Raw genomic sequence first — 25,427 nt, 5'->3', positions numbered from 1 at the left:
AAGGTCATATTTAGACGAGTACTGTGTGTATAGGCCTATGTGTGTATGGGAGTCTCTGGGCACCTTACCTGTAGGTAGTCCACCACCACCCCCTCAAACTGGTCTTTGGCGAGGGAAGACCGACGCATTGCACGTACCAATGGCAGTCTCAACTTCAGCCTGCGACTCTGCCCTGAGAAACCACAGAGGGCTTATACATACACTTTACATAAATACACCTACAGTACCAGGATGTAGTCACATTCTGTATGTTATAACACAGCTACATTCAACATGGAATAAACAGGTTGATGCAGACAGACAGACAGACAGTATCACACACACACACACGTACTTCCACACTGACCTGCCCATACCCAGCCCTGGGCCACCCTCTGTCTCAGACCTGGTTTCTTGAGGGAGGGGTCAATGATTTCCTGGAAGTTGAGGATGAACATGATGACCTGTCCCTCCGCTTTCTTCACTGGAACAACATCAATCAGACAGGGCCTGCAGGTCCCTGCAGGGGGGAGAGACATAACATTATAAAGCTGCTAATGGCCATCCTAACCTGGGCTCAAAGGTAACTAAGTAGACTTCAGGACAGCTCAAGTAACTATAAATATTGTTTCATCTTATCTGACTGTGCTCTCTTTAACACTGAACACATTTAGACTCAGAGTCTCAGGTTTCATGGTTGGTGGGCTGTTACTGCCATCTCATTTCAGTTTTATGTGGAGAGGCCTTTCAAACAGCAGTACAGTCTTGTAGTTTCTTTCCATGACTGGATGTTTTCCCAGGGCATTTATGAGACCCTCCTTTCTGTTTAAGTGAAGCCAGGGTGGGGGCTGTCAACATGTCCTAGCATAGGAGAAACAGATAGAGGGGGGAGGCAGCAAATGAGATATAGAGGGAGATAGAGAATAAGACCAATCAAAATGTAGACAGACTGTAGGAAGAGGGGGGGGGAGAGAGTGGGAGAGAGGGAGAGCTAGAGAAAGAGAGAGAGGAAGAAAGAAAGCAAGAGAACTACAGAAGAGAGGGGAATAGAGTGGCATATCAATCGTAGTACTGAGCGATTAGTGCTTTTGAGGTGCATTCTTCTGTCTCTTCTGTAGTAGGCGTAAATGAAACACAGACCGAACAAGTAGATGTGCAATGGATTATAGTCAGTGTAGTTAATTACCATGTTTTATGCACTAAACTATGTAGAATATTGGCTTGTTCGAAACTACAACTCCATACTACAAGTTCTTGAAATGTTCCGCATTGACCTCTGCAGCAGAGGTAACTCTAGCTCGTCCTTTCCTGCGGCGTTCCTCATGAGAGCCAGTTTCATCATAGCACTTCATGGTTTTTGCGACTGCACTTGAAGAAACGTTGAAATTTTCCTCATTGACTGACCTTCATGTCTTAAAGTAATGATGAACTGTCGTTTCTCTTTGCTTATTTGAGCTGTTCTTTCCATAATATGGACTTGGTATTTTACCAAATAGGGCTATATTTTGTATACTTCCCCTACCTTGTCACAACACAACTGATTGGCTCAAACGCATTAAGAAGTAAAGAAATTCCACAAATGAACTTTTAACAAGGCACACCTGTTAATTGAAAGGCATTCCAGGTGACTACCTCATGAAGCTGGTTGAGAGAATGCCAAGAGTGTGCAAAGTTGTCATCAAGGCAAAGGGTGGCTCCTTTGAAGAATCTCAAATATAAAATATATTTTGTTTTGTTTAACACTTTTTTGGTTATTACATGATTTCATATGTGTTATTTCATAGTTTTTCTACAATGTAGAAAATAGTAGAAAATTAAGAAAAACCCTTGAATGAGTAAGTGTGTCCAAACCTTTGACTGGTACTGTAGGTAGAAGCTTACAAATAACATTTTGGGTGAGTTTGGACATTTACGCAAGGAAATCAAAAGATAGCAATGGCAGATGTACAGATAACTCATCCAAAGTGCTTTGACTTCTCAAACATGGCAGAAAGCTAACACAATATGATGCCCCGTCACCTTATTAATTCAGCACTTACTTAGATACTGTGCATTCGGAAAGTATTCAGACCCCTTCACTTTTTCCACATTTTGTTACGTTACAGCCTTATTTGTCCTCACCCATCTACACACAATACCCCAGAAGGACAGAACAAAAACTTGTAGCAAATTTATTAAAAATAAAAAACTGAAATATCACATTTACTGTACATAAATATTCAGACCCTTTACTCAGTACTTTGTTGAAGCACCTTTGGCATTGTTGACTTTCAATATAAAACACAACCCCGTCAATACACAGATGGACTCACCTGTTCCTGCTTACTCCCATTGTGCTATAACACAAACAAACATGTGACTGGCTCAACTGATCTGGGGAACTACGGTAAGTCTCATAATGTAAAATAATGTGACAGGTGAAAAGAAGAACATGATCTGCTTTATCTCCTAACGCTCTCCTAACATATTGCACAAGTTGACTGCAGGTACTTACATAAAAAACAGACACAAATATTACAATTTATTGAAAAACTTCAAAGAAACAGTTTCAAAGGTATTGACGGTATTGAAAAACCATCCTGTAGCTATTTCCAAATACCCTGGTATACGGGGTATACCTCCCAAGCCTAATTGATTCCCATTCAAAATCCTATTTTCCCTAACCCCTAAACCTAACCCTTAACCAAACTCTAACCCTAACTCCAGCTCTTAACCCCTAATCCTAATTGTAACCCTAACCCCTAAACCTAACCCCTAAGCCTAAAACAGCCATTTTCATTTTGGGGACCGGCAAAACATCCCCGGAGTAATGTCCCCAGGAAATGTCCTTGTTTTACACTCACACACACACACACATTAACAAACAAACCCATTCATTCAGTTTTAGGATCAATTAAGATCAATCAAGTACAGCAGCATAATGCATTTTTATTGTGTATGATGAATTGTACCCATTTACAATTCATTCGTGCTTGTGTGCGCACCTGCGTTCATGACCGTATGCATTACTGGGATACAAAATAAATAGATATTCAGTGGATTTGAGCTGGCACACTGACAATATTTCCATGACAACAAGCTCTCCGACACGGCACTTCTCATGCCCAACGTAACGGCATTGTGTCTACAGCCTCACTAGCCAGGTCTGTTTGGTTGTCCCTCTGTCCTTTGTAGGGGTCGCGAACAAACTGGAAAATAATGACATTTTTAAGGAACAGAATCAGAACCAGACCAGGGAACGAAAGTGATCTATATTGTTCTGGAACAGAACCATTATTTAAAAGTCCCATAAAAAAATGCAACAAAGCGCCTATGCAAAGCTCTTCCTCTGTCAATCATTAACTTCTTCCAAAGTCTGCCAGCTGAAAATCTTTGCCAGTGTGTGTGCTTGTAGTCTATCTGCCCCTCAGAAGCATAGCTGCAGCCTGCGGACATTACAAACATAATTCAGAAGATAGGGAGAGAGATTTTTTATTACAGAAGGATGGATTAACTTTTTCAATGCTAGTTAGGGATCCTAAAGTTCACATTGGATTTATTAAGGTAAGATGTGTTTTTAATTCAGGTGCCGCTCTGCACACGCAAGCTTGTTAGCTAGCCAGCTACGCTGGTCCAACGTTAAGCCAACTCTAAAGTTCAAAGACATTCAAAATTCTTCCATAGAAGCCGCTCCTTCGTAGGTATAATTCTGTGGGCCTGATTCAAATAATGCATGTCATCACAAGATCCCCAGCGTTTCAAGCCAAGCCTCCTCCTCCACCCTCTCTCGCTGTCTCCCCACTCGCAAAATTTTAGTTGCATCTCACGCCCTACACTTGTCTTTCTATAACGCATGTGAACAATTCACTGAGCTATAGCGTGCCAGCTCTATAGCAAGCTTGTAAGGGGTGCGTAACCGATGGCAGGGAAGTCAGACGCAGGAGAGCAGAACTTGGTAATAGCCTCAGCAGTTAAATAGCAAAACCAACGGCATAAAAAATAACAAGCTATTGGGTACAAAAACCCGTCGCGGACCAATCAACACGTGCACAAGCACTTACAATAAACAATCCCACACAAAGACATGGGGGGAACAGAGGGTTAAATACACAACAAGTGATTGAGGGAATAGAAACCAGGTGTGAGGAAAAACAAGACAAAACACATGGAAAATGAAAAGTGGATCGATTATGGCTAGAAGACCGCCGAGCGCAGCCCGAACAAGGAGAGGACCCGACTTCAGCGGAAATCCTGACAAAGCTACTCTATCCATACTGCATGATTGGAAAAGTAATTTAATGTCGAGCTAAATGGAAAATAAATAAAGGTTTAAAAAGGAACAGAAAGTAACGATATAAACGGGTACTTTGGGTGGGTTGAACCGGTTCAGAACTGTATTTTGCTGGTCGGAACAGTGTAACGAAAAAATGTATATATGGTTCTTTTCAGAACAAAACGATTGGAAAATTATTTTGGTTCCAACCCAGGGTCCTGTGTTGATGTACAAGAGACAAAACACAGGAGCATACAAGTATTTTTAATTTTTTAAATAAAACAAAATCACAAAAGTAGTGCACGGGGCCTTTACTTGTCCTGTATTAGTGGACCTATATAGCCTTCCGTAGCACGGGCAAAAAATAAATAATCTGCACCCCCCTCATCCCCCTGCAGCACCCCCAAACTACTTAGTGCAGCTATGCGCAGGATGGGAATGGGGAGTGGGGATGTCACGCCCTGATCTGTTTCACCTGTCTTTGTGATTGTCTCCACCCACCTCCAGGTGTTACCCGTCTTCCCAATTATTCCCAGGGTATTTATTCCTGTGTTCTCTGTTTGTCTGTGCCAGTTTGTCTTGTCAAGTCAACCAGCGTGTTTTTCTGTGCTCCTGCTTTTTCTTGTCTCTGTTTTTCTAGTCCTCCTGGTTTTGACCTTTTGCCTGCCCTGACACTGAGCCCGCCTGCCTGACCATTCAGCCTGCCCTGCCCTGACCTTGAGCTTGCCTGCCTCCCTGTACTGTTTGAAACTCTGACCTGGTTCTGAACTTTTACCTGTCCTCAACCTGCCTCTTGCCTGCCCTTTGTTGTTGAATAAATATCAGAGACTCGAACCCTCTGCCTCCTGTGTCTGCATCTGGGTCTTGCCCTGTGTTGTTATAGGGGATGAATAAACATGTTGCATGTGAGGTAAGCAGGCCAAGATAGCTCCACCATGTCCACTCCTCAGACAGATAAATTAGTAGATGAGAGTTCACTGAGTCTGCAGCAGCTGGCTCCACATTCTGTAACACTGCATCATACAGTAGCATTACATAAAAGTGAGAGGGAGACAGCCATGAAACTTGGAGGGACCAAAATATTCTGTATGTGACCTTTACAGCACTCCCCACTATAAAGAAGGGGAGTAATGTTGTCACTTTGACTCTCTTGCTCTTTCCATCTCTTTCCATCTCTTTCTCTCTGAATCTCAGTCTAACCCTCCACCTTCTCCTTACCTTCTTTGTTGTAGTAGAGGATCTCCACCTTGCGCTCCTCTGACCCTAGCAGGGCCTGTGCCAGCTGTGTCAGGGCAGTCTTCATGGTGCCAGGCCCCACCAAGAACTGGCAGGTGCAGGGCTGCTGCATGATCTCTGCCCGCGAGAAGCCAAACATCTGGCAGAAGCCCTCGTTACAGTAGATAATGCCACAGTTCTTCATCTGAGCGTTGGCTATCAGGAACTTACGATCTGGGAGGAAACCAAGGGGAGAGTCAGAGCAGATATGAAAATGTACGAATATGGTGGGAATGTGGGAAATTACAGTACAATTATCATTGAAGGCTTATTACATCAAATGCAATATGCAAAATCGGACATTCTGTCACGTTCTGACCTTAGTTTCTTTTTATGTCTTTGTGTTAGGTTGGTCAGGTCGTGAGTTGGGGTGGGTAGTCTATGTTCTGTTTTCTATGTTGTTGTATTTCTATGTCTGGCCTGATATGGTTCTCAATCAGAGGCAGCTGTCGATCGTTGTCTCTGATTGAGAATCATATTTAGGTAGCCTGTTTTCCCCATTTTGGTTGTGGGTGGTTGTTTCCTGTTTTTGTGTTTGTGTCACCATTCAGGACTGTTTCGGTTTTCGTTTTCATTCACTTTGTTATTTTTGTATTTTGTAGTGTTCAATTGTTATTAAAATATGACGAACACTTACCACGCTGCATATTGGTCCGATCCTTCATACTCCTCAGACGAAGAGGACGAGAATCGTTACACATTCAAAGTTTATCCAACTTTAGAAACATTGATTTATCATATTCAGGTAATGATCATTTCAAGGAGAAGTCTCTCAATCAGATCCAATTCAAGTCTGGACTGTGTTTATTTCAGTTTCGCATTCAACTAACCACATTCACCTCAACATCAATTTCCATTGAAATTGGAGTAATCAAGTCTGGGTCTCTGCGGCACAAATCATATCAGTGCTGTCACGCCCTGACCTTAGAGATCCTTTTATGTCTCTATTTTGGTTTGGTCAGGGTGTGAGTTGGGGTGGGTATTCTATGTTCTATTATTTGTATTTTTATGTTTTGGCCGGGTAGGGTTCTCAATCAGGGACAGCTGTCTATCGTTGTCTCTGATTGAGAACCATACTTAGGTAGCCCTTTTTCCCACCTGTCTTTGTGGGAAGTTGACTTTGTTTATGGCACATAGCCTTTAGCTTCACGGTTTGTTTTGTAGTGTTTATTGTTTTTGTCGGCATTTCCAATAATAAAGGAATATGTACGCCCACCACGCTGCACCTTGGTCCAATTCAATTAACGGCCGTGACAAGTGCAATGATTCAAGATGGCCCCAGAGGGACTAATACGGAGCAGCTGGACTCAGCAATGACAGTCCGCAATCAAGATTATAATATACTGCAATAGGTTTCAGCCGTCCTTACCTAGGTTCATGAGTGTGGCTATTGTCTCCAGCGCTAATGACAATTGCCTTCGAAGTCACATCAGCTACACTGATATTGTCGTACAGCGTGATATTCAATCAGTACAGTTTATATTGAAAAGCTGCTCAAACATCTGTGCCTCTGACTCTGTCTCTACTCTTCTTTTTATCCCCTCGTGAAACTGAGTTACACAACTCTCATTCTTCCCCATTTAAACAAATATGAGGAGAGCGATTTGGAGCTTCACCCAGAAAAAGCAGAACCCCTTCCCCCTCCTTGCTCCTCTGTGTAGAGTAAATAGGTGAGGTCGTTTGGTGGAAAGTACATCCTATCCTAAGTCATTATCAATGCCTCAGAACACAGACACCCAGACTCAGATTGTTGCTAAGCAGCAGTGGTCTGGCACACGCATCACCCGGCAGGGTGCTTACGCACGCACACACGCACACAGAGATAAGGAAGACATCAGTTTGATGGGACTTATCGGTCTGTCTCTGAGGACCCCTCTGCAGAGAGTTTTGAAAATCTCAGAGTAACACAATTAATTCCGAAATGTCACCTGCCAGGACAGCAAATTAAACAAGCTGAAATCCTTTAACATGAAATTGAGGTGAAAAGTGGAACATTGCATCTTCTCTCTTTAATGTGGAGCAGCGGTTGAGAGGGTTATTTTGAGCCGTACCCCTGTGGTCAACAGACTGCCTTCACACTGTGACTGAAGAACACTGACAGTGACAGGCACAGTAGTCACAGTCAGACTTACAGTAGCATAGAGATAGGCCACTACTGAGCTAGGGTATAGGCCACTACTGAGCTAGGTTATAGGCCTCTACTGAGCTAGGTTATAGGCCACTACTGAGCTAGGTTATAGGCCACTACTGAGCTAGGTTATAGGTCACTACTGAGCTAGGTTATAAACCACTACTGAGCTAGGTTATAGGTCACTACTGAGCTAGGTTATAAACCACTACTGAGCTAGGTTATAGGTCACTACTGAGCTAGGTTATAGGTCACTACTGAGCTAGGTTATAGGTCACTACTGAGCTAGGTTATAGGTCACTACTGAGCTAGGTTATAGGTCACTACTGAGCTAGGTTATAGGTCACTACTGAGCTAGGTTATAGGTCACTACTGAGCTAGGTTATAGTCCACTACTGAGCTAGGTTATAAACCACTACTGAGCTAGGTTATAAACCACTACTGAGCTAGGTTATAAACCACTACTGAGCTAGGTTATAGTCCACTACTGAGCTAGGTTATAGGTCACTACTGAGCTAGGTTATAAACCACTACTGAGCTAGGTTATAAACCACTACTGAGCTAGGTTATAAACCACTACTGAGCTAGGTTATAGGTCACTACTGAGCTAGGTTATAGGTCACTACTGAGCTAGGTTATAAACCACTACTGAGCTAGGTTATAGGTCACTACTGAGCTAGGTTATAAACCACTACTGAGCTAGGTTATAGGTCACTACTGAGCTAGGTTATAAACCACTACTGAGCTAGGTTATAAACCACTACTGAGCTAGGTTATAGGTCACTACTGAGCTAGGTTATAGGTCACTACTGAGCTAGGTTATAGGTCACTACTGAGCTAGGTTATAAACCACTACTGAGCTAGGTTATAGGTCACTACTGAGCTAGGTTATAGGCCACTACTGAGCTAGGTTATAGGTCACTACTGAGCTAGGTTATAGGTCACTACTGAGCTAGGTTATAAACCACTACTGAGCTAGGTTATAAACCACTACTGAGCTAGGTTATAAACCACTACTGAGCTAGGTTATAGGTCACTACTGAGCTAGGTTATAAACCACTACTGAGCTAGGTTATAAACCACTACTGAGCTAGGTTATAGGTCATTGAGCTAGGTTATAGGCCACTACTGAGCTAGGTTATAGGTCACTACTGAGCTAGGTTATAAACCACTACTGAGCTAGGTTATAAACCACTACTGAGCTAGGTTATAAACCACTACTGAGCTAGGTTATAGGTCACTACTGAGCTAGGTTATAAACCACTACTGAGCTAGGTTATAGGTCACTACTGAGCTAGGTTATAAACCACTACTGAGCTAGGTTATAGGCCACTACTGTAATTGAAGTTCAGTGCTAATCAGAGCCATTCCTCTTATTTAAACAACTGGATTTCTTCTTTGCTGAATGGATCAATAATGTTTTGTTTGAGTGGGTTGCAAAGAAATTCTGGGGCAGTTTCTGAGTGCGCAATAGTCAACTACGATACCATTTAATTCAAGACAAAAGCACGAAAACGAAGAGGCACTGTGGGTGTAAAGTGTGCTATGATGTGCTGCATAAGGCCCTGTTCAAGAAGGATATCACTCAGTTATATACACTAACAGAGTGTGTAGTAGTGGTTAGTGGTCACATGCAAACTCTGTAAAGTAAAGACATTATGTACTCTTTCTATCAGGATCCAGTGGTCTGACCAGTTTAAGGACAGAGAACATGTTACACCAACAGGCAGGCAGACAGACAGACAGACAGACTTAAACTGAAGCATCTACTTGATTACAGAAACAGCCATGTAGCACTCATATTAGGATCAATAGAAACTGGGAGGCACAAGGGAGCACTAGACAAATGCATTTGTCTTTACATTTTATTACACTTTGCATGGTTGAAAGGTTACATGGAAAAGGCATTCACTTTCATTTCTACCCAGTCTAATTGTTTGTTGTTGGGATTATACAGTTAAAACAGCTTGCTCATGGTCACATTATGTTATTACTTTTTCAGTCATAATACAAAGTGTGTCCACTTACTTTGTCCATCGAATTTCCGGATAATGGTGTCCAGATAAGTGTTCTGGAGGGCTACATGACCGCGTCTCACAGGCATTTTGACGCAGAAAGATGAGACTTCTCCGACGCATGAACCTCCAGAGTTTTAAATAAATCAAATTAAAGACGAGGTAGGGAAATACCCTATGCAAAAATGCCCCCGCATACAGGCGGGTGCAAAAAGGCGAATTCAATATGCGATGGCTGGTGAGTAAAGCGACAAGGAAATGTCACAAGGCAGCAGCCACGAGGACCAGTTGCTAGGGCGATACAAAAAAAGGCGCTCGCTCCACAGGAGAGAGAACTGGAATCCGGTTTTTGCGTGCGGTACACAGGAAAGTGTAAAAACGTTATTTCATAAGTCATAAAACGTTTCACTTTGCCTACAAAATAGTAAACAGGCTCTACAATTAGTCTTGCCTTGCCAGTCGTTTTCATCTAATGAAGAGAAAAACCAACACCGCCCTCCCCGTCAACAAGATCAAAGAGAAGTGAAAGAAAAAGGGTAAATCGAAGTCTTCACCGCTACGTTTCATCCGGACAGTAGAAGAAGCTACTATTTGGCGAATCTCGGATGCCCTCCCCATTTGACAGGGTTGACCAAGCACTGCACGGGGCAGGGGGAGTTATCATCCCACCAGACGCGCCTGCCACTTTTTGACAGTGAGCAGAGACACCCTCATCAACTGCTTCGCTGCACATCACACGTCTCTACGCTCAAAATAGTCCCCCCCCTCTCTCTTTGGCCTCTGTAATGTTTTTGTTCATTTCTTTCATCTCAATAAATGACTGGGTGAAGGTATTAGTCCAGTGTGTTTGTGTATGATCCATAAATATTTCATTTGGGGAATTCATGCTATAAGTGACCACACAGTTAATGGTCCAATGCAGCTGTTTTTATCTCAGTATCAAATCATTTCTGGGTAACAATTAAGTACCTTACTGTGATTGTTTTAAATGAAAATGATCAAAAAGAAACAAAAGTAGCTTCTTCGCAAAGAGCAATTTCTCAAGACAGAGTTTTGCTACACTCTCTTACACTAAAAGGGCATTATCATCATTTTCACAATTTCACAGTTTTATTCCAACATCATAGGGTGGAAATATATATAAAACACAGAGAAATCACGTTTTTGACTACACTGGGCCTTTAATAAAATAAAAAAGACAAACAAGATCACAGTTCTGGGAACCGGCATCCCCCTCCTCATAAACAGCCACTGAACCAAGAGGCAGATAAGAAAAGATACAGATAAAGGTGAGAAAACTTAACATGGGCTGGAAGGTGTCATCAACACATGTCAAGTAGAATGCCTTATGCATGCCTCAAGTCATCCTGTCAAACCATTGGTACAAATTCTCCAGTCTCACGTCTCAAAGCTCCTTCAACCTTCTGCTCCCTGAGCCAGTCACTGATAACACTGGCGACGGCTGAGAAGATTGGAGAAGATTCACCGAAAATTATGTGAAACGGCGAGGGCACTTCGACTTAACAAGAGACACAGTCTGGGTATGTTTTGATGACAGTATATAGCAGGGCCCCAACCTAACCATTATACTACATGCTAATTACCAATATGGCAAGAGCCTGGACCTGTGGAGGATGGTGGGAGGAGTTATAGGAGGACGGGCTCGTTGTAATGTCTGGAATGGATATCAAACACATCAAACATATGGAAACCACGTTTGACTCCATTTATTCCATTCCAGACATTACAATGGACTTGTCCTCCTATAGCTACTCCCACCAGCCTCCTCTGGCCTGGACATACACTTGCACACACCCACAGACACACACCCACACAGGCACTACGTTTTTTTTATGATGACAGTGTGGCAGCAGGTGCAGGTGTAGATTATTGAGGGGACACAGGAGAGGGCCCAAGTGCCCACATGGGATCTGTGCCAGAGAAGAGACAGGCACTAATGACCAACTGGGGTGTGTGTTCCGAACAACACTTGTCTCAGTTTCTAAGGAGAACAGATGAATTCCATATACTGTACGTACAGTTGAAGTCGGAAGTTTACATACACCTTAGCCAAATACATTTAAACTCAGTTTTTCACAATTCCAGACATTTAATCCAAGTAAAAAATTCCTGTCTTAGGTCAGTTAGGATCACCACTTTATTTTAAGAATGTGAAATATCAGAATAATAGTAGAGAGAATCATTTATTTTAGCTTTTATTTCTTTCATCACATTCCCAGTGGGTCAGACGTTTACATACACTCAATTAGTATTTGGTAGCATTGCCTTTAAATTGTTTAACTTGGGTAAAACATTTTGGGTAGCCTTCCACAAGCTTCCCACAATAAGTTGGGTGAATTTTGGTCCATTCCTCCTGACAGAGCTGGTGTAACTGAGTCAGGTTTGTAGGCCTCCTTGCTCGCAACAAGCTTTTTCAGTTCTGCCCACAAATTTTCTATAGGATTGAGGTCAGGGCTTTGGGATGGCCACTCCAATACCTTGACTTTGTTGTCCTTAAGCCATTTTTCCACAACTTTGGAAGTATGCTTGGGGTCATTGTCCATTTGGAAGACCCATTTGTGACCAAGCTTTAACTTCCTGACTGATGTCTTGAGCTGTTTCTTCAATATATCCACAATTTTCCTCATTCATGATGCCATCTATTTTGTGAAGTGCACCAGTCCCTCCTGCAGCAAAGCACCCCCACAACATGATGCTGCCTCCCCCATGCTTCACGGTTGGGATGGTGTTCTTCGGCTTGCAAGCATTCCCCTTTTTCCTCCAAACATAACAATGGTCATTATGGCCAAACAGTTCTATTTTTGTTTCATCAGACCAGAGGACATTTCACCCAGAAAGTACGATCTTTGTCCCCATGTGCAGTTGCAAACCGTAGTCTGGCTTTGTTATGGCGGATTTGGAGCAGTGTATTCTTCCTTGCTGAGCGGCCTTTCAGGTTATGTCGACATAGGACTCGTTTTACTGTGGATATAGATACTTTTGTACCTGTTTCCTCCAGCATCTTCACAAGGTCCTTTGCTGTTGTTCTGGGATTGATTTGCACTTTTTGCACCAAAGTACGTTCATCTCTAGGAGACAGAACACATCTCCTTCCTGAGCGGTATGATGGCTGCGTGGTCCCATGGTGTTTACACTTGCGTACTATTGTTTGTACAGATGAACGTGGTACCATCAGACGTTTGGAAATTGCTTCCAAGGATGAACCAGACTTGTGGAGGTCTACAATTTTTTTCTGAGGTCTTGGCTGATTTCTTTTGATTTTCCCATGGTCAAGCAAAGAGGCACTGAGTTTGAAGGTATGCCTTGAAATACATCCACAGGTACACCTGCAATTGACTCAAATGATGTCAATTAGCCTAACAGTAGCTTCTAAAGCCATGACATAATTTTCTGGAATTTTCCAAGCTGTTTAAAGGCACAGTCAACTTAGTGTATGTAAACTTCTGACCCACTGGAAGTGAAAAAATCTGTCTGTAAAAAATAGTTGGAAAAATTACTTGGGTCATGCACAAAGTAGATGTCCTAACCGACTTGCCAAAACTATAGTTTGTTAACAAGAAATTTGCGGAGTGGTTGAAAAACGAGTTTTAATGACTGCAACCTAAGTGTATGTAAACTTCCGTCTTCAACTGTATGTACCTGTCCACCGGTCTATATATCCCTTTTTCTTATGATTACAGTTTTCTACAATCACTTTGGCACTAATTTCAGGGGCGGCAGGTAGCCTAGTGGTTAGAGCATTGGGTCAGTAACCAAAAGGTTGCTAGATCAAATCCCTAAGCTGACAAGAACAAGGCAGTTACCCCACTGTTCATAAGCTGTCATTGTAAATAAGAATTTGTGCTTAACTGACTTGCCTAGTTAAATAGTAATTTCAGAACCTTGTAGTCATTTTTCAAAACTCTAGACACAAAACTCAAAACAGTCATCACTTGTAACACAGGCTGTCCAATGTTCAAAACATTGCATTGTAGATTCATATCTTTAAAGAAACCTTGCACTAATTTGTCATGAAATACCATAGGAACATTAATTTAGATCACCCACACACAAGATACCGATAGTTTCACTGTGTAGTTCTTTGTACAATCATTCAATATTGTAGTACAAAATATGTGATACATGTTTCATTATGGTACTACACGTAAATACATCACTGTAAAAGGACTAGTAGAGAGAATACTACAGACACAGTGGAATCATTGAACAAAACTTGACATTTATTGATGAAATACAATAAAATCACAACATAGGTTTCTTTGAATTAAAGCAAAAATAATTAGCTATAAAAAAAAAAATCAAAATACAGTAAAACGTCAACTGCAGTGTTCCTCACCTGGCTTACTGTAAAAAGAAAAACAAAGGATCAATTACTGTACTTCTATATTTCCATCAACCCTGTCTTGTGGATTTGGCCACAGGTTCTCATCCACATCGCAATGGATGTTTTCATTAGCCAAACAGCTTGGGAAGAATTTTCGGGCATGGCGAAGCCAGGCCTGACACTGGTCTGCCGTGATGTCGTTGCATGCGTCATTCATGGCCTGGAGAAGGGTGGCTTGTTCATGAGGGAGCCTATCATATACCTTCCACCCCCATGTGGAGAAAGATTCCTCAATCGGCTTAAGGAAAGGAGAGTAAGAGGTAAGTACAGTGTGGTAAATTGTGGATGGGCCTGAAACCATGCTTGCACCATTTGAGCATGATGGAACCTGACATTATCCCACACAATGACATAGGTCACGCCATCAGCTCTACAGACCTGATTTAGGTCATCAAGGAAGGTTACAAGGAGAGCTGCTGTCACGTTCCTGACCTGTTTTCAGTTGTTTTTGTATGTGTTTAGTTGGTCAGGGCGTGAGTTGGGGTGGGCATTCTATGTTATGTGTTTCTATGTTGGTTAATGGGTTACCTGATATGGTTCTCAATTAGAGGCAGGTGTAATTCATTTCCTCTGATTGAGAACCATATTAAGGTAGGATGTTCTCACTGTTTGTTTGTGGGTGATTGTCTTCCGTGTCTGTGTTTGTCGCGCCACACGGGACTGTTTCGGTTTGTGTAGTCTATTCCTGTTCTGCGTGTTTATGTAAGTTTTTCCAGTTCAGGTCTGTCTACGTCGTTTTGTTGTTGCCCGCTGGCCAATAAAATTCTGACCTCTCCTCCTTGTCTTGGCCAGGTTGAAGCCTGCCTCATCCAAAAAGAGGAATTTGTGATGGTTTTCGTCAGCATCCAGCTCCATCATCCTCTAAAAATACATTTTGGAAAGAGAATTACTGATTACAATGATGTAGAACTTTTTGGGAATTTTTCACAACAGGCATCTTGAAACTGAACATGCCTGAAGACACTCAGTCCTCAGTTGTTTCACTCTGTCTGCATTTCTTTCAAAAGGCACATGGTATAGCTGTTTTAGAGACACCTGGTGCCTTTTCAGCATGCGTGCAATAGTCAGCAAACTTATGGCATCCACATTGTTGAACATGTGGTCATTGTCCAAGATGTGCTGCCGAATTTCTGTAAGGCGAATATAATTTCCGTGCCGAACCAAATTGACCACAGCCCGTTCTTGTTGGTCAGTCAGAATTTTGCCTCTGCCTCCCCTATTTGGCCTAGTCTCAATTCTGCAGGGAAACAGTAAGAACACATTTAGTCACATCACCTACTCTGTGGTACACATTGGCATGCAGTATACAGTAATTTGACAATTGAGAGTAGCCTAATGTTTAGTGCATGCTGAAGACTTACCGGTTCTCATTGCGGAAAGTTCTGATGATTGAGGCCACGGTTGAACTTCTGAGGTTTGGTTTAATCATTGTAGCTGCCTCAGTCATTGTCATGCCATTATTTACGACATGGTCTACAACTACTGCTCGGATTTCATTGGACACTCTGCTGTTGCTGCCGCTGTCTTGGTCCGTGGCCTTGTCCTCTACCACGTTCCCCCACACCTCTCAAACGAGGCCCACAACCACCTCTCAGAAGGGGTGCTTGTCCCCTGCCATTCCTTTGACCACCACGTCTTCCTCGTCTTCCTCCTCCCACTGCTTGACTTCTATTACCTGCCGGCTCCGTGTTATCGCTATGTTGTTGTAGGTGGATACCACTCATTTCACTATATACTCGTACCACAATGTGAAATCAATCATCAGTAACGAGTTGGCAGCATTGGAAAATAAATTACAAGGGCCTGCATACATACACTCACCGGCCACTTTATTAGGTACACCTGCGTGTTAACGCAAATAGCCTGCTCCTTCGAACAGCGAATCATGTGGCTGCCTGCAACTCAGTATATAGAGTATAGAGAGCTTTAGTTGTTGTTCAACCAAACATTAGAACGGGCAAGGTGCCACACATGGTGGTTCCAGCATGTCAGAAACAGCTGCCCTAATGGGATTTTTACGCACCACAGTCTCTAGAGTTTACAGAGAATGATGCGATAAACAAAACACATTCAGTGAGCGGCAGTTCTGTGGGCAAAACACCTTGTTAATGAGAGAGGTCAGAGGAGAATGTCCAGACTCATTCAAGCTAAAAGAAAGGCCACAAATACTCAAATAACAGCCGTTTAAAACAGTGGTGTGCAGAAGGGCATCTCTTAACGTACAACACCGTGAATAATTCAGGCTGTTGTGGAGGTAAAATGGGATCCTACCCAGTACTAGATAGGTGTACCTAATAAAGTGAGTGTACAGTGATATCAAATCTGAAAACATGGTCTGGAAAAGTGGTACATGGGACCATAGAAACAGTGTCTAATAAAGAATGATGATGAAATATTACATCCATAGATAATGTAGTGCAATTGGTTCATGTTCGACGGTAATTGGTGTCAATGGATCTCGTTATCCTGAAACTTTCATGATCTAAACATGGAGTATTGTTTGTCAGTTTCCATAAAACTATGCATTAACAATAATGCAACAGTTACTTATCATTTTGTGCAGTTGTATCAATTGATAGTTAGATCATTGTAATGAAATTAATAGACAGTCATCTCAGATGTAATGTGTGAATTGCATTTTGAAATGGTAATGCTTTGATGTTAAGTTGTGTCATTTTGAACAGGTGATTTTAGTTCAATTAACAAATTATCTTAGCTGTATGTGTATTGTAGCCAAGCAATTGTAAAAAGTGTTAGTTTTGAAAAATTTTCATTTTGATCATCGGTTGTGAGTTTTGTGTCTAAAGTTTTGAAAAATGACATCAAGGTTCGGAAATTAGTGCCAAAGTGATTGTAAAAAACTGTAATATGAATCATCCCAACACTGATGTGTTATCACAGGTGCAGCGAAATGCTTATGTTTCTAGCTCCAACAGTGCAGTAATATCTAACAATACAAAACAATACACACAAATCCCAAATATAAAATAAAATTTATTAAGAAATATCAGAATGAGCAATGTCAGAGTCCAGTATGGATATAATGGTGTGTTTATAGACAGTATGGACAGTATATGAATAGAAAAGGTGTGTACAGCAGTAGTTATATAGGATGAGCCTTTACTAGAATACAGTATATACATATGAAATGGGTTCAGTGACAATGTACGTAGGGCAGCAGTCTCAAAGGTACAGGGTAGTAACAGTGATTAAGGTTCAGGGCAGTTGCAGGGTACTGGGCGGAGGCCGGCTACTGGTGACTATTACAGTTTTTTCCAACTGCTTACACAAGTTTTCAAAACTGTCTCCTTTTTTCAAAACTCTACTCACAAAATGCAAAATGCCTCACATCTCCTTCAAAATGTAACAGGGCATTCAAAATGCCATAAACACATGTCAGAATGAAGCATTTGCATCAAATGGCAAACACTGCTTTCATAATAGTACATTTTTGGATATACCATGTAAACACTGTTGTTCTAAATCTAAAGCTCTTTGGCCTTTCATCGGCTTATATCTACATTTCAATACAATGTTCTACAGTGAAAGTAATCTGCTGAGAGGGGTAACAAGTACACTGTAAACACCAATGCAATGTAGAAACAGAAAATATTTATTAGGCCACATGACTGTTGTATACAGTAGCATACAACAAAACCATAAACATATGTAAACCACAAGTATATTCTTTAGAATACAGTAAAGAACACAATTGTGTGTGTGGGGTCCCGGGGGGGCAGTCCAGGAATTGGTGGGGGTGGGGGGGGGGCAGTCACCAGTGCTAAGCTATGCTTCATCTCTTCTCCGGCCTGGGTCTGGTCACAATACTTCGTCCACATCACAAGATACGTTTTCTCTTGCCAAACATCGAGGGAAGTATCTCCTAGCATGGCGTATCCAACCTTGGACAGAGGCAACCTCTATGTCCCCACATGCGTTTTCCATTGCCTGGAGAAGCGGCATGCGGGCATAGGGTTGGCGATCATACACTTTCCAGCGCCAGGCTGAGAAGAATTCCTCTATGGGATTTAGAAAAGGTGAATATGGGGGTAGGTACAAAACTACAAATTGTGGATGGGTGGCAAACCAGTTTTGGACCAGAACAGCCCGGTGAAATCTAACATTGTCCCATAAAACCACAAATCTAGCAGGCTCCTGATCTGGATCAGGGACAAGCATTGTGTAAATTGCATCCAGAAAAGTGAGCATATGGCCGGTGTTGTACTGTGATGGAGGACCCCGTTTTGAGTGATGGCAGCACACATAGTTATATTACCCCCACGCTGTCCAGGGACATTAGTAATTGCCCTCTGTCCTATTACATTTCTTCCGCGGCGCCTGGTTTTGGTGAGCTTGAAGCCAACCTCATCCACATAAATAAACTAATGGCGAATTACATGGGCATCCAGCTCCAATACTCTCTGTAACAGACAAAATTATATACAGATGAGTAAATATGGCATGTCTGAAGTACTGGAAGTAGTGTTGCATACATACCTCTACAAAGTCATGTCGCATATTCTTGACTCTGTCAGAGTTTCTCTCAAATGGCACCTTGTAAAGTTGTTTCATCGTCACTCGGTGCCGTTGGAGGATGCGTTGTATGGTCGACAGGCTTACAGCATTGATGTTGTTAAATATGGTGTCATTATTCAAGATATGCTCTCTTATCTCTCGAATCCTAATTGCATTGTTGGCCAAAACCATATTTATAATTGCAGTCTCTTGTACATCTGTAAACAAGCGTCCTCGTCCTCCATGATGTCTTTGCCTTTCCACTCTGTACAGAATTCAAACACAGTATGTGTTCAGCATAGGAACTGTAAACAATGTACAAAAACATGTAGTACAGCATGATAACCAACCTCATTCATTCAATGCAGTGCAGTAAATGGATGGCTTAGAGTTACAAATGTTTATGCAATACTATGCAGTCATACGTATTTTACAGTACATTACTGTAATGCTAAAATAGTCATTAGATAGTTGCATACCTGTTCTCATTTCTGAAGGTTCGAATTATGGACGCCACTGTAAATCGACTCAAGTTGGACTCTCAGTCCAGCTTCTCTCATGGTCAAACCGTGGTTGATCACATGATCAACAAGTGTTGCCCTAATCTCATCAGAGATGGCTCTCCTTCCTTCTCTTCTTTGCCCTCGTCCTCTTCTTCCTCTTCCTCTCCCTCCTACTCCTCTTGCTCTCTGTCCATTGTTGGCATCCACTGTTCAAAACAGGTAATCTGACCTTTGACCTATTTATAGGCCTATACTACAGTAAAGCAGTGATTGGTTAGTGATCAGTTAAGCTATTAGTGTTTGCACATGTGAGGAGTGTGTGTGTGACCTGGTGAATAAGTGTAGCATTTTCATTGGTTGTGTTTGGAAAAGGAAAGCAAGTCACTTCCTGTTAGATTTTTGTGTTTTAGGTAGAGAATTGTGTGTAGTGTTTTGAAAAAAGTGTTTTATGCAATTGACAACTGAGTCAAAGGGTGAGAAATAGCTTATGGTTTTGGATATTTGGTGTGTAGTTTTGCACTTTGAGTGAGAGGTTTCAAAAATCGTGTGACATGAAAAGATTTTGTGTGTAAGCAGTTGGAAAAAACTGTAAACAGTCAGATGGCCTGGAGTTGTTAACGGACTTGGTGGGTGTGAGTTTGAGTCCGTGTCCGTGTCCGTGTCCGTGTCCGTGTCCGTGTCCGTGTCCGTGTCCGTGTCCGTGTCCGTGTCCGTGTCCGTGTCCGTGTCCGTGTCCGTGTCTGTAGTGTGCCTGTGTGTCCAGAGTGTTCATATTGCTTTAAATGTAGTACCACCGATCATTTTAGGTGGATGTCACTGACATGTCTCTCTGTCGTCTCCTGTAGCTCTGATGTATGCCAGTATCTTTGGTAACGTGTGTGTGTGTGTGTGTGTGTGTGTGTGTGTGTGTGTGTGTGTGTGTGTGTGTGTGTGTGTGTGTGTGTGTGTGTGTGTGTGTGTGTGTGTGTGTGTGTGTGTGTGTGTGTGTGTGTGTGTGTGTGTGTGTGTGGCTGAGTTTACACAGTCACACACACAGTTTACAGAGTTTTGACCAATCAGATCAGCTCTGAAAAACCTCTGATGTGAAAAGATCTGATGTGATTGGTCAAAAGAGCAATTAGTGGAAGAAATATCAGAATTGGGCTGCCTATGTAAATGTAGCCTTAGTGTGTCAAAAGTCACTGCAGTTGTTTATGGAGTCTGCTAGAGAATCAAAGAGACAGAGAGAGTTGCTTTAGGGTGGTGGTGTTTGGTGGAGGGGTTGACGTGCTTGTTCTGTGTTTTGTCTCAATGGGCTTGATGAAATGAGGGCTAAAATTAACCATCAAGCACACATGCCTTCCCATGACCCTTTGGTGACAGGGCCGAGTAGTGCAGGAATGTGTAGTGAAGAGGGGAGAGGACAAGGGGGCTGAGAGGAGAAGGGTGCTGGCTGCAACACAGAGATAGGGCATGTGTATGATGCTCACACATCTAGCATCTCATTACCAGCATTAGTTCTCTGTGTACCTTTACATAATAAGAGCTGAGTACTGAAGTAGTGATTGATGAGAAAGAGTGCTTGATGTTCTGCGCTGATACAAACAAATGCATTAGGGAGCTCATTATGGATTCTGTTAGTGTAGAGAGCTAACAAACACACACGAGTGTCTAAAAGTGTCAAGGAAAGAAGATGGCAGCATACTCATTATCCTCATTTGAATGATTATTTGAGTACAAATGATGGGTAATTTTAGACATCCTCTCTCATGGAGTGAAGAGGTCTGTATTGCCAGGAGCCCTGTGAGTGCATAAGCTGTGGTTGGATTGTACAGGGTTGTGTGATGTTTGGGGTCAATAAGCCGTGGTTGGATTGTACAGGGTTGAGTGATGTTTGGGGTCAATAAGCCGTGGGTGGATTGTACAGGGTTGTGTGATGTTTGGGGTCAATAAGCCGTGGTTGGATTGTACAGGGTTGAGTGATGTTTGGGGTCAATAAGCCGTGGGTGGATTGTACAGGGTTGAGTGATGTTTGGGGTCAATAAGCCGTGGGTGGATTGTACAGGGTTGTGTGATGTTTGGGGTCAATAAGCCGTGGTTGGATTGTACAGGGTTGAGTGATGTTTGGGGTCAATAAGCCGTGGGTGGATTGTACAGGGTTGTGTGATGTTTGGGGTCAATAAGCCGTGGGTGGATTGTACAGGGTTGTGTGATGTTTGGGGTCAATAAGCCGTGGTTGGATTGTACAGGGTTGAGTGATGTTTGGGGTCAATAAGCCGTGGGTGGATTGTACAGGGTTGAGTGATGTTTGGGGTCAATAAGCCGTGGGTGGATTGTACAGGGTTGAGTGATGTTTGGGGTCAATAAGCCGTGGGTGGATTGTACAGGGTTGAGTGATGTTTGGGGTCAATAAGCCGTGGGTGGATTGTACAGGGTTGAGTGATGTTTGGGGTCAATAAGCCGTGGGTGGATTGTACAGGGTTGAGTGATGTTTGGGGTCAATAAGCCGTGGGTGGATTGTACAGGGTTGAGTGATGTTTGGGGTCAATAAGGGAACTGATGTCGTGTGGATGAGAAGCACACTCTTTAGCTAACTTCATTGTCACCCCTTTCTCTTCGTAGTTCTACAGTACGTATAGCTGCTGAGGAGAAAAAGCTCTTCAATAGTAACCAGTCCTTACCCCCACCTCTGAAAGATTGGCTGGAAAAGTTGCAGTGGGCCAAACATCAGGGCCCACACCCTGGTGGAGTGAGTGTTTTATCTGGCCAGAATTCCTTCAGCTCGAGGCCACCTCCATCCCAGACCTGAGACACGCCAGTCCACTGACAAGAACCAGGCTAAATAGACACATCAAATCAAATCTAATTTTATTTGTCACATGCGCCAAATACAACAGGTGTAGGTAGACCTTACAGTGAAATGCTTACTTACAAGCCCTTAACCAACAATGCAGTTTCAAGAAAAGTAAGTGTTAAGTAAAAAATAGATAAGTAAAAAAATAAATAATAAAAGTAACAAATAATTAAAGAGCAGCAGTAAAATAACAGTAGCAAGGCTATATACAGGGGTGCCGGTACATAGTCAATGTGTGGGGGCGCAGGTTAGTCGAGGTAATTGAGGTAATATGTACATGTAGGTAAAGTTAAAATGACTATGCATAGATAATAAACAGAGAATAGCAGCAGCGTAAAAGAGGGGGGGGGGGGGGGGCAATGCAAATAGTCTGGGTAGCCATTTGATTAGCTTTTCAGGAGTCTTCTGGCTTGGGGGTAGAAGCTGTTAAGAACCCTTTTGGAACTTGACTTGGTGCTCCGGTACCACTTGCCGTGCGGTAGCAGAGAGGACAGTCTATGACTAGGGTAACTGTAGTCTTTGGCAATTTGACACTGCCTGGTATAGAGGTCCTGGATGGCAGGAAGCTTGGCCCCAGTGATGTACCCTCTGTGATGTACCCTCTGTGGTGCCTTGCGGTCGGAGGCCGAGCAGTTGCCATACCAGGCAGTGATGCGACCAGTCAGGATGCTCTCGATAGTGCAGCTGTAGAACTTTTTGAGGATCTGTGAACCCATGCCAAATCTTTTCAGTCTGCTGAGTAGGCATTGTCGTGCCCTCTTCCTCTTCATGTCTTGGTGTGTTTGGACCGTGTTAGTTTGTTGGTAATGTGGACACCAAGGAACTTGAAGCTCTCAACCTGCTCCACTACAGTACTGTACTGCACACACACACACAAACACACATACACATGTGCACATACACACCAGTGGTGGCTTCTGAGAGGAGCTACAGGAGGACGGGCTCATTGAAATGGCTGGAACGGTATAAATGGGACAGTATCAAACACATAAAACATATGGAAAGCACATGTTTGACGCCGTTCCATTTTTCCATTCCAGCCATTACAATGAACCTGTCCTCCTATAGCTCCTCCCTCCAGCCTCCACTGATACACACACACTAACACACAGAAATACATTAGCTGTACAATGAGTAAAGGATGGCCTCTGCGTGACTGGGACTCCTATATACCTGCACCCCACATACATACACACGTACGCATATCTCCTCCTTCAACTCCTTTCTGGCTGTTTGTCAGAAGGGGCCCAGAGAACAGTGTATATGGTGAGGTTGTGTGTGGGGGGCCACTGAGAGCACTTATATAATCTCTGTTTGAGTCATTGTCCACACAGGAAGACTCATAGAGTCTGGGCAGGGAGTGAAGTGAAGGGTCCTTGAGGGCTGAATGTGTGGATAGGTTGTTGGATCATTCAACACAGTGTTACAGTCTGACCCCGTCTGTGAGAGAATATACTGTCTATATGCTTCTGTAGGGGCCTGGGCAGAGCACTGACAATGACACTGGCAAGTGACGATGACAGTACTGTAAATCTAGGCTTTGGTGCTGTCATGACGTTGGCCTGGGGGTAGGTTTATGACATTCATAAATACCTCTTCCCCCCTTTTTCCTCTCTCTACTCTACTGATGTGACATTAGAAAACCCCTTGGTTAACATAGAGATTCTGGGAACATCAGAAGTTGGGGGGAAATTAACTATATTCTGGTAATCCGACCAATTGAACATATGCGGTGGTACTTAATGTATATTATGTCAGTTCGGTTGTCATCTGGCACATTCTCATCAATGATAGAATGACATAAACTCTACAGTGGAAAGTCTACACATCAGAGTTATCGGATTCACATGGAATTGTTGTTCAATTGAAATGTTTGAATATGAAATTGTACAGGGTTGTGTGATGTTTGGGGTCAATAAGCCGTGGGTGGATTGTACAGGGTTGTGTGATGTTTGGGGTCAATAAGCCGTGGTTGGATTGTACAGGGTTGAGTGATGTTTGGGGTCAATAAGCCGTGGGTGGATTGTACAGGGTTGAGTGATGTTTGGGGTCAATAAGCCGTGGGTGGATTGTACAGGGTTGAGTGATGTTTGGGGTCAATAAGCCGTGGGTGGATTGTACAGGGTTGAGTGATGTTTGGGGTCAATAAGCCGTGGGTGGATTGTACAGGGTTGAGTGATGTTTGGGGTCAATAAGCCGTGGGTGGATTGTACAGGGTTGAGTGATGTTTGGGGTCAATAAGCCGTGGGTGGATTGTACAGGGTTGAGTGATGTTTGGGGTCAATAAGGGAACTGATGTCGTGTGGATGAGAAGCACACTCTTTAGATAACTTCATTGTCACCCCTTTCTCTTCGTAGTTCTACAGTACGTATAGCTGCTGAGGAGAAAAAGCTCTTCAATAGTAACCAGTCCTTACCCCCACCTCTGAAAGATTGGCTGGAAAAGTTGCAGTGGGCCAAACATCAGGGCCCACACCCTGGTGGAGTGAGTGTTTTATCTGGCCAGAATTCCTTCAGCTCGAGGCCACCTCCATCCCAGACCTGAGACACGCCAGTCCACTGACAAGAACCAGGCTAAATAGACACATCAAATCAAATCTAATTTTATTTGTCACATGCGCCAAATACAACAGGTGTAGGTAGACCTTACAGTGAAATGCTTACTTACAAGCCCTTAACCAACAATGCAGTTTCAAGAAAAGTAAGTGTTAAGTAAAAAATAGATAAGTAAAAAAATAAATAATAAAAGTAACAAATAATTAAAGAGCAGCAGTAAAATAACAGTAGCAAGGCTATATACAGGGGTGCCGGTACATAGTCAATGTGTGGGGGCGCAGGTTAGTCGAGGTAATTGAGGTAATATGTACATGTAGGTAAAGTTAAAATGACTATGCATAGATAATAAACAGAGAATAGCAGCAGCGTAAAAGAGGGGGGGGGGGGGGGGGGGCAATGCAAATAGTCTGGGTAGCCATTTGATTAGCTGTTCAGGAGTCTTATGGCTTGGGGGTAGAAGCTGTTAAGAACCCTTTTGGAACTTGACTTGGTGCTCCGGTACCACTTGCCGTGCGGTAGCAGAGAGGACAGTCTATGACTAGGGTAACTGTAGTCTTTGGCAATTTGACACTGCCTGGTATAGAGGTCCTGGATGGCAGGAAGCTTGGCCCCAGTGATGTACCCTCTGTGATGTACCCTCTGTGGTGCCTTGCGGTCGGAGGCCGAGCAGTTGCCATACCAGGCAGTGATGCGACCAGTCAGGATGCTCTCGATAGTGCAGCTGTAGAACTTTTTGAGGATCTGTGAACCCATGCCAAATCTTTTCAGTCTGCTGAGTAGGCATTGTCGTGCCCTCTTCCTCTTCATGTCTTGGTGTGTTTGGACCGTGTTAGTTTGTTGGTAATGTGGACACCAAGGAACTTGAAGCTCTCAACCTGCTCCACTACAGTACTGTACTGCACACACACACACAAACACACATACACATGTGCACATACACACCAGTGGTGGCTTCTGAGAGGAGCT

The 25,427-nt window shown here is 43.0% G+C and overlaps 1 protein-coding gene across 3 annotated transcripts in view; it reads right to left on the bottom strand.

Moving 5' to 3' along the window:
- The window catches only part of LOC139574760 (voltage-gated inwardly rectifying potassium channel KCNH6-like), a 37,905-nt gene extending 27,575 nt beyond the window's left edge, over window positions 1-10,330 (bottom strand). For 2 of the 3 annotated variants that reach the window (XM_071399631.1, XM_071399647.1), the window contains exons 1-4: window positions 9,663-10,330; window positions 5,450-5,680; window positions 335-499; window positions 69-172 (exon numbers count right to left, since the gene is read on the bottom strand). In XM_071399631.1, coding sequence (XP_071255732.1) covers window positions 69-172; window positions 335-499; window positions 5,450-5,680; window positions 9,663-9,738 — 576 coding nt within the window. In that variant the 5' untranslated portion in view covers window positions 9,739-10,330. The remainder of the gene's footprint in view (window positions 1-68; window positions 173-334; window positions 500-5,449; window positions 5,681-9,662) is intronic. The other variant, XM_071399639.1, reaches the window with a different exon arrangement.
- Window positions 10,331-25,427: the final 15,097 nt, after the last annotated feature.

Source organism: Salvelinus alpinus, chromosome 1 (assembly GCF_045679555.1).
Source record: "Salvelinus alpinus chromosome 1, SLU_Salpinus.1, whole genome shotgun sequence".
In the NCBI taxonomy this organism is placed as follows: domain Eukaryota; kingdom Metazoa; phylum Chordata; class Actinopteri; order Salmoniformes; family Salmonidae; genus Salvelinus; species Salvelinus alpinus.
This window is presented reverse-complemented; position numbering and strand designations above follow the sequence as displayed.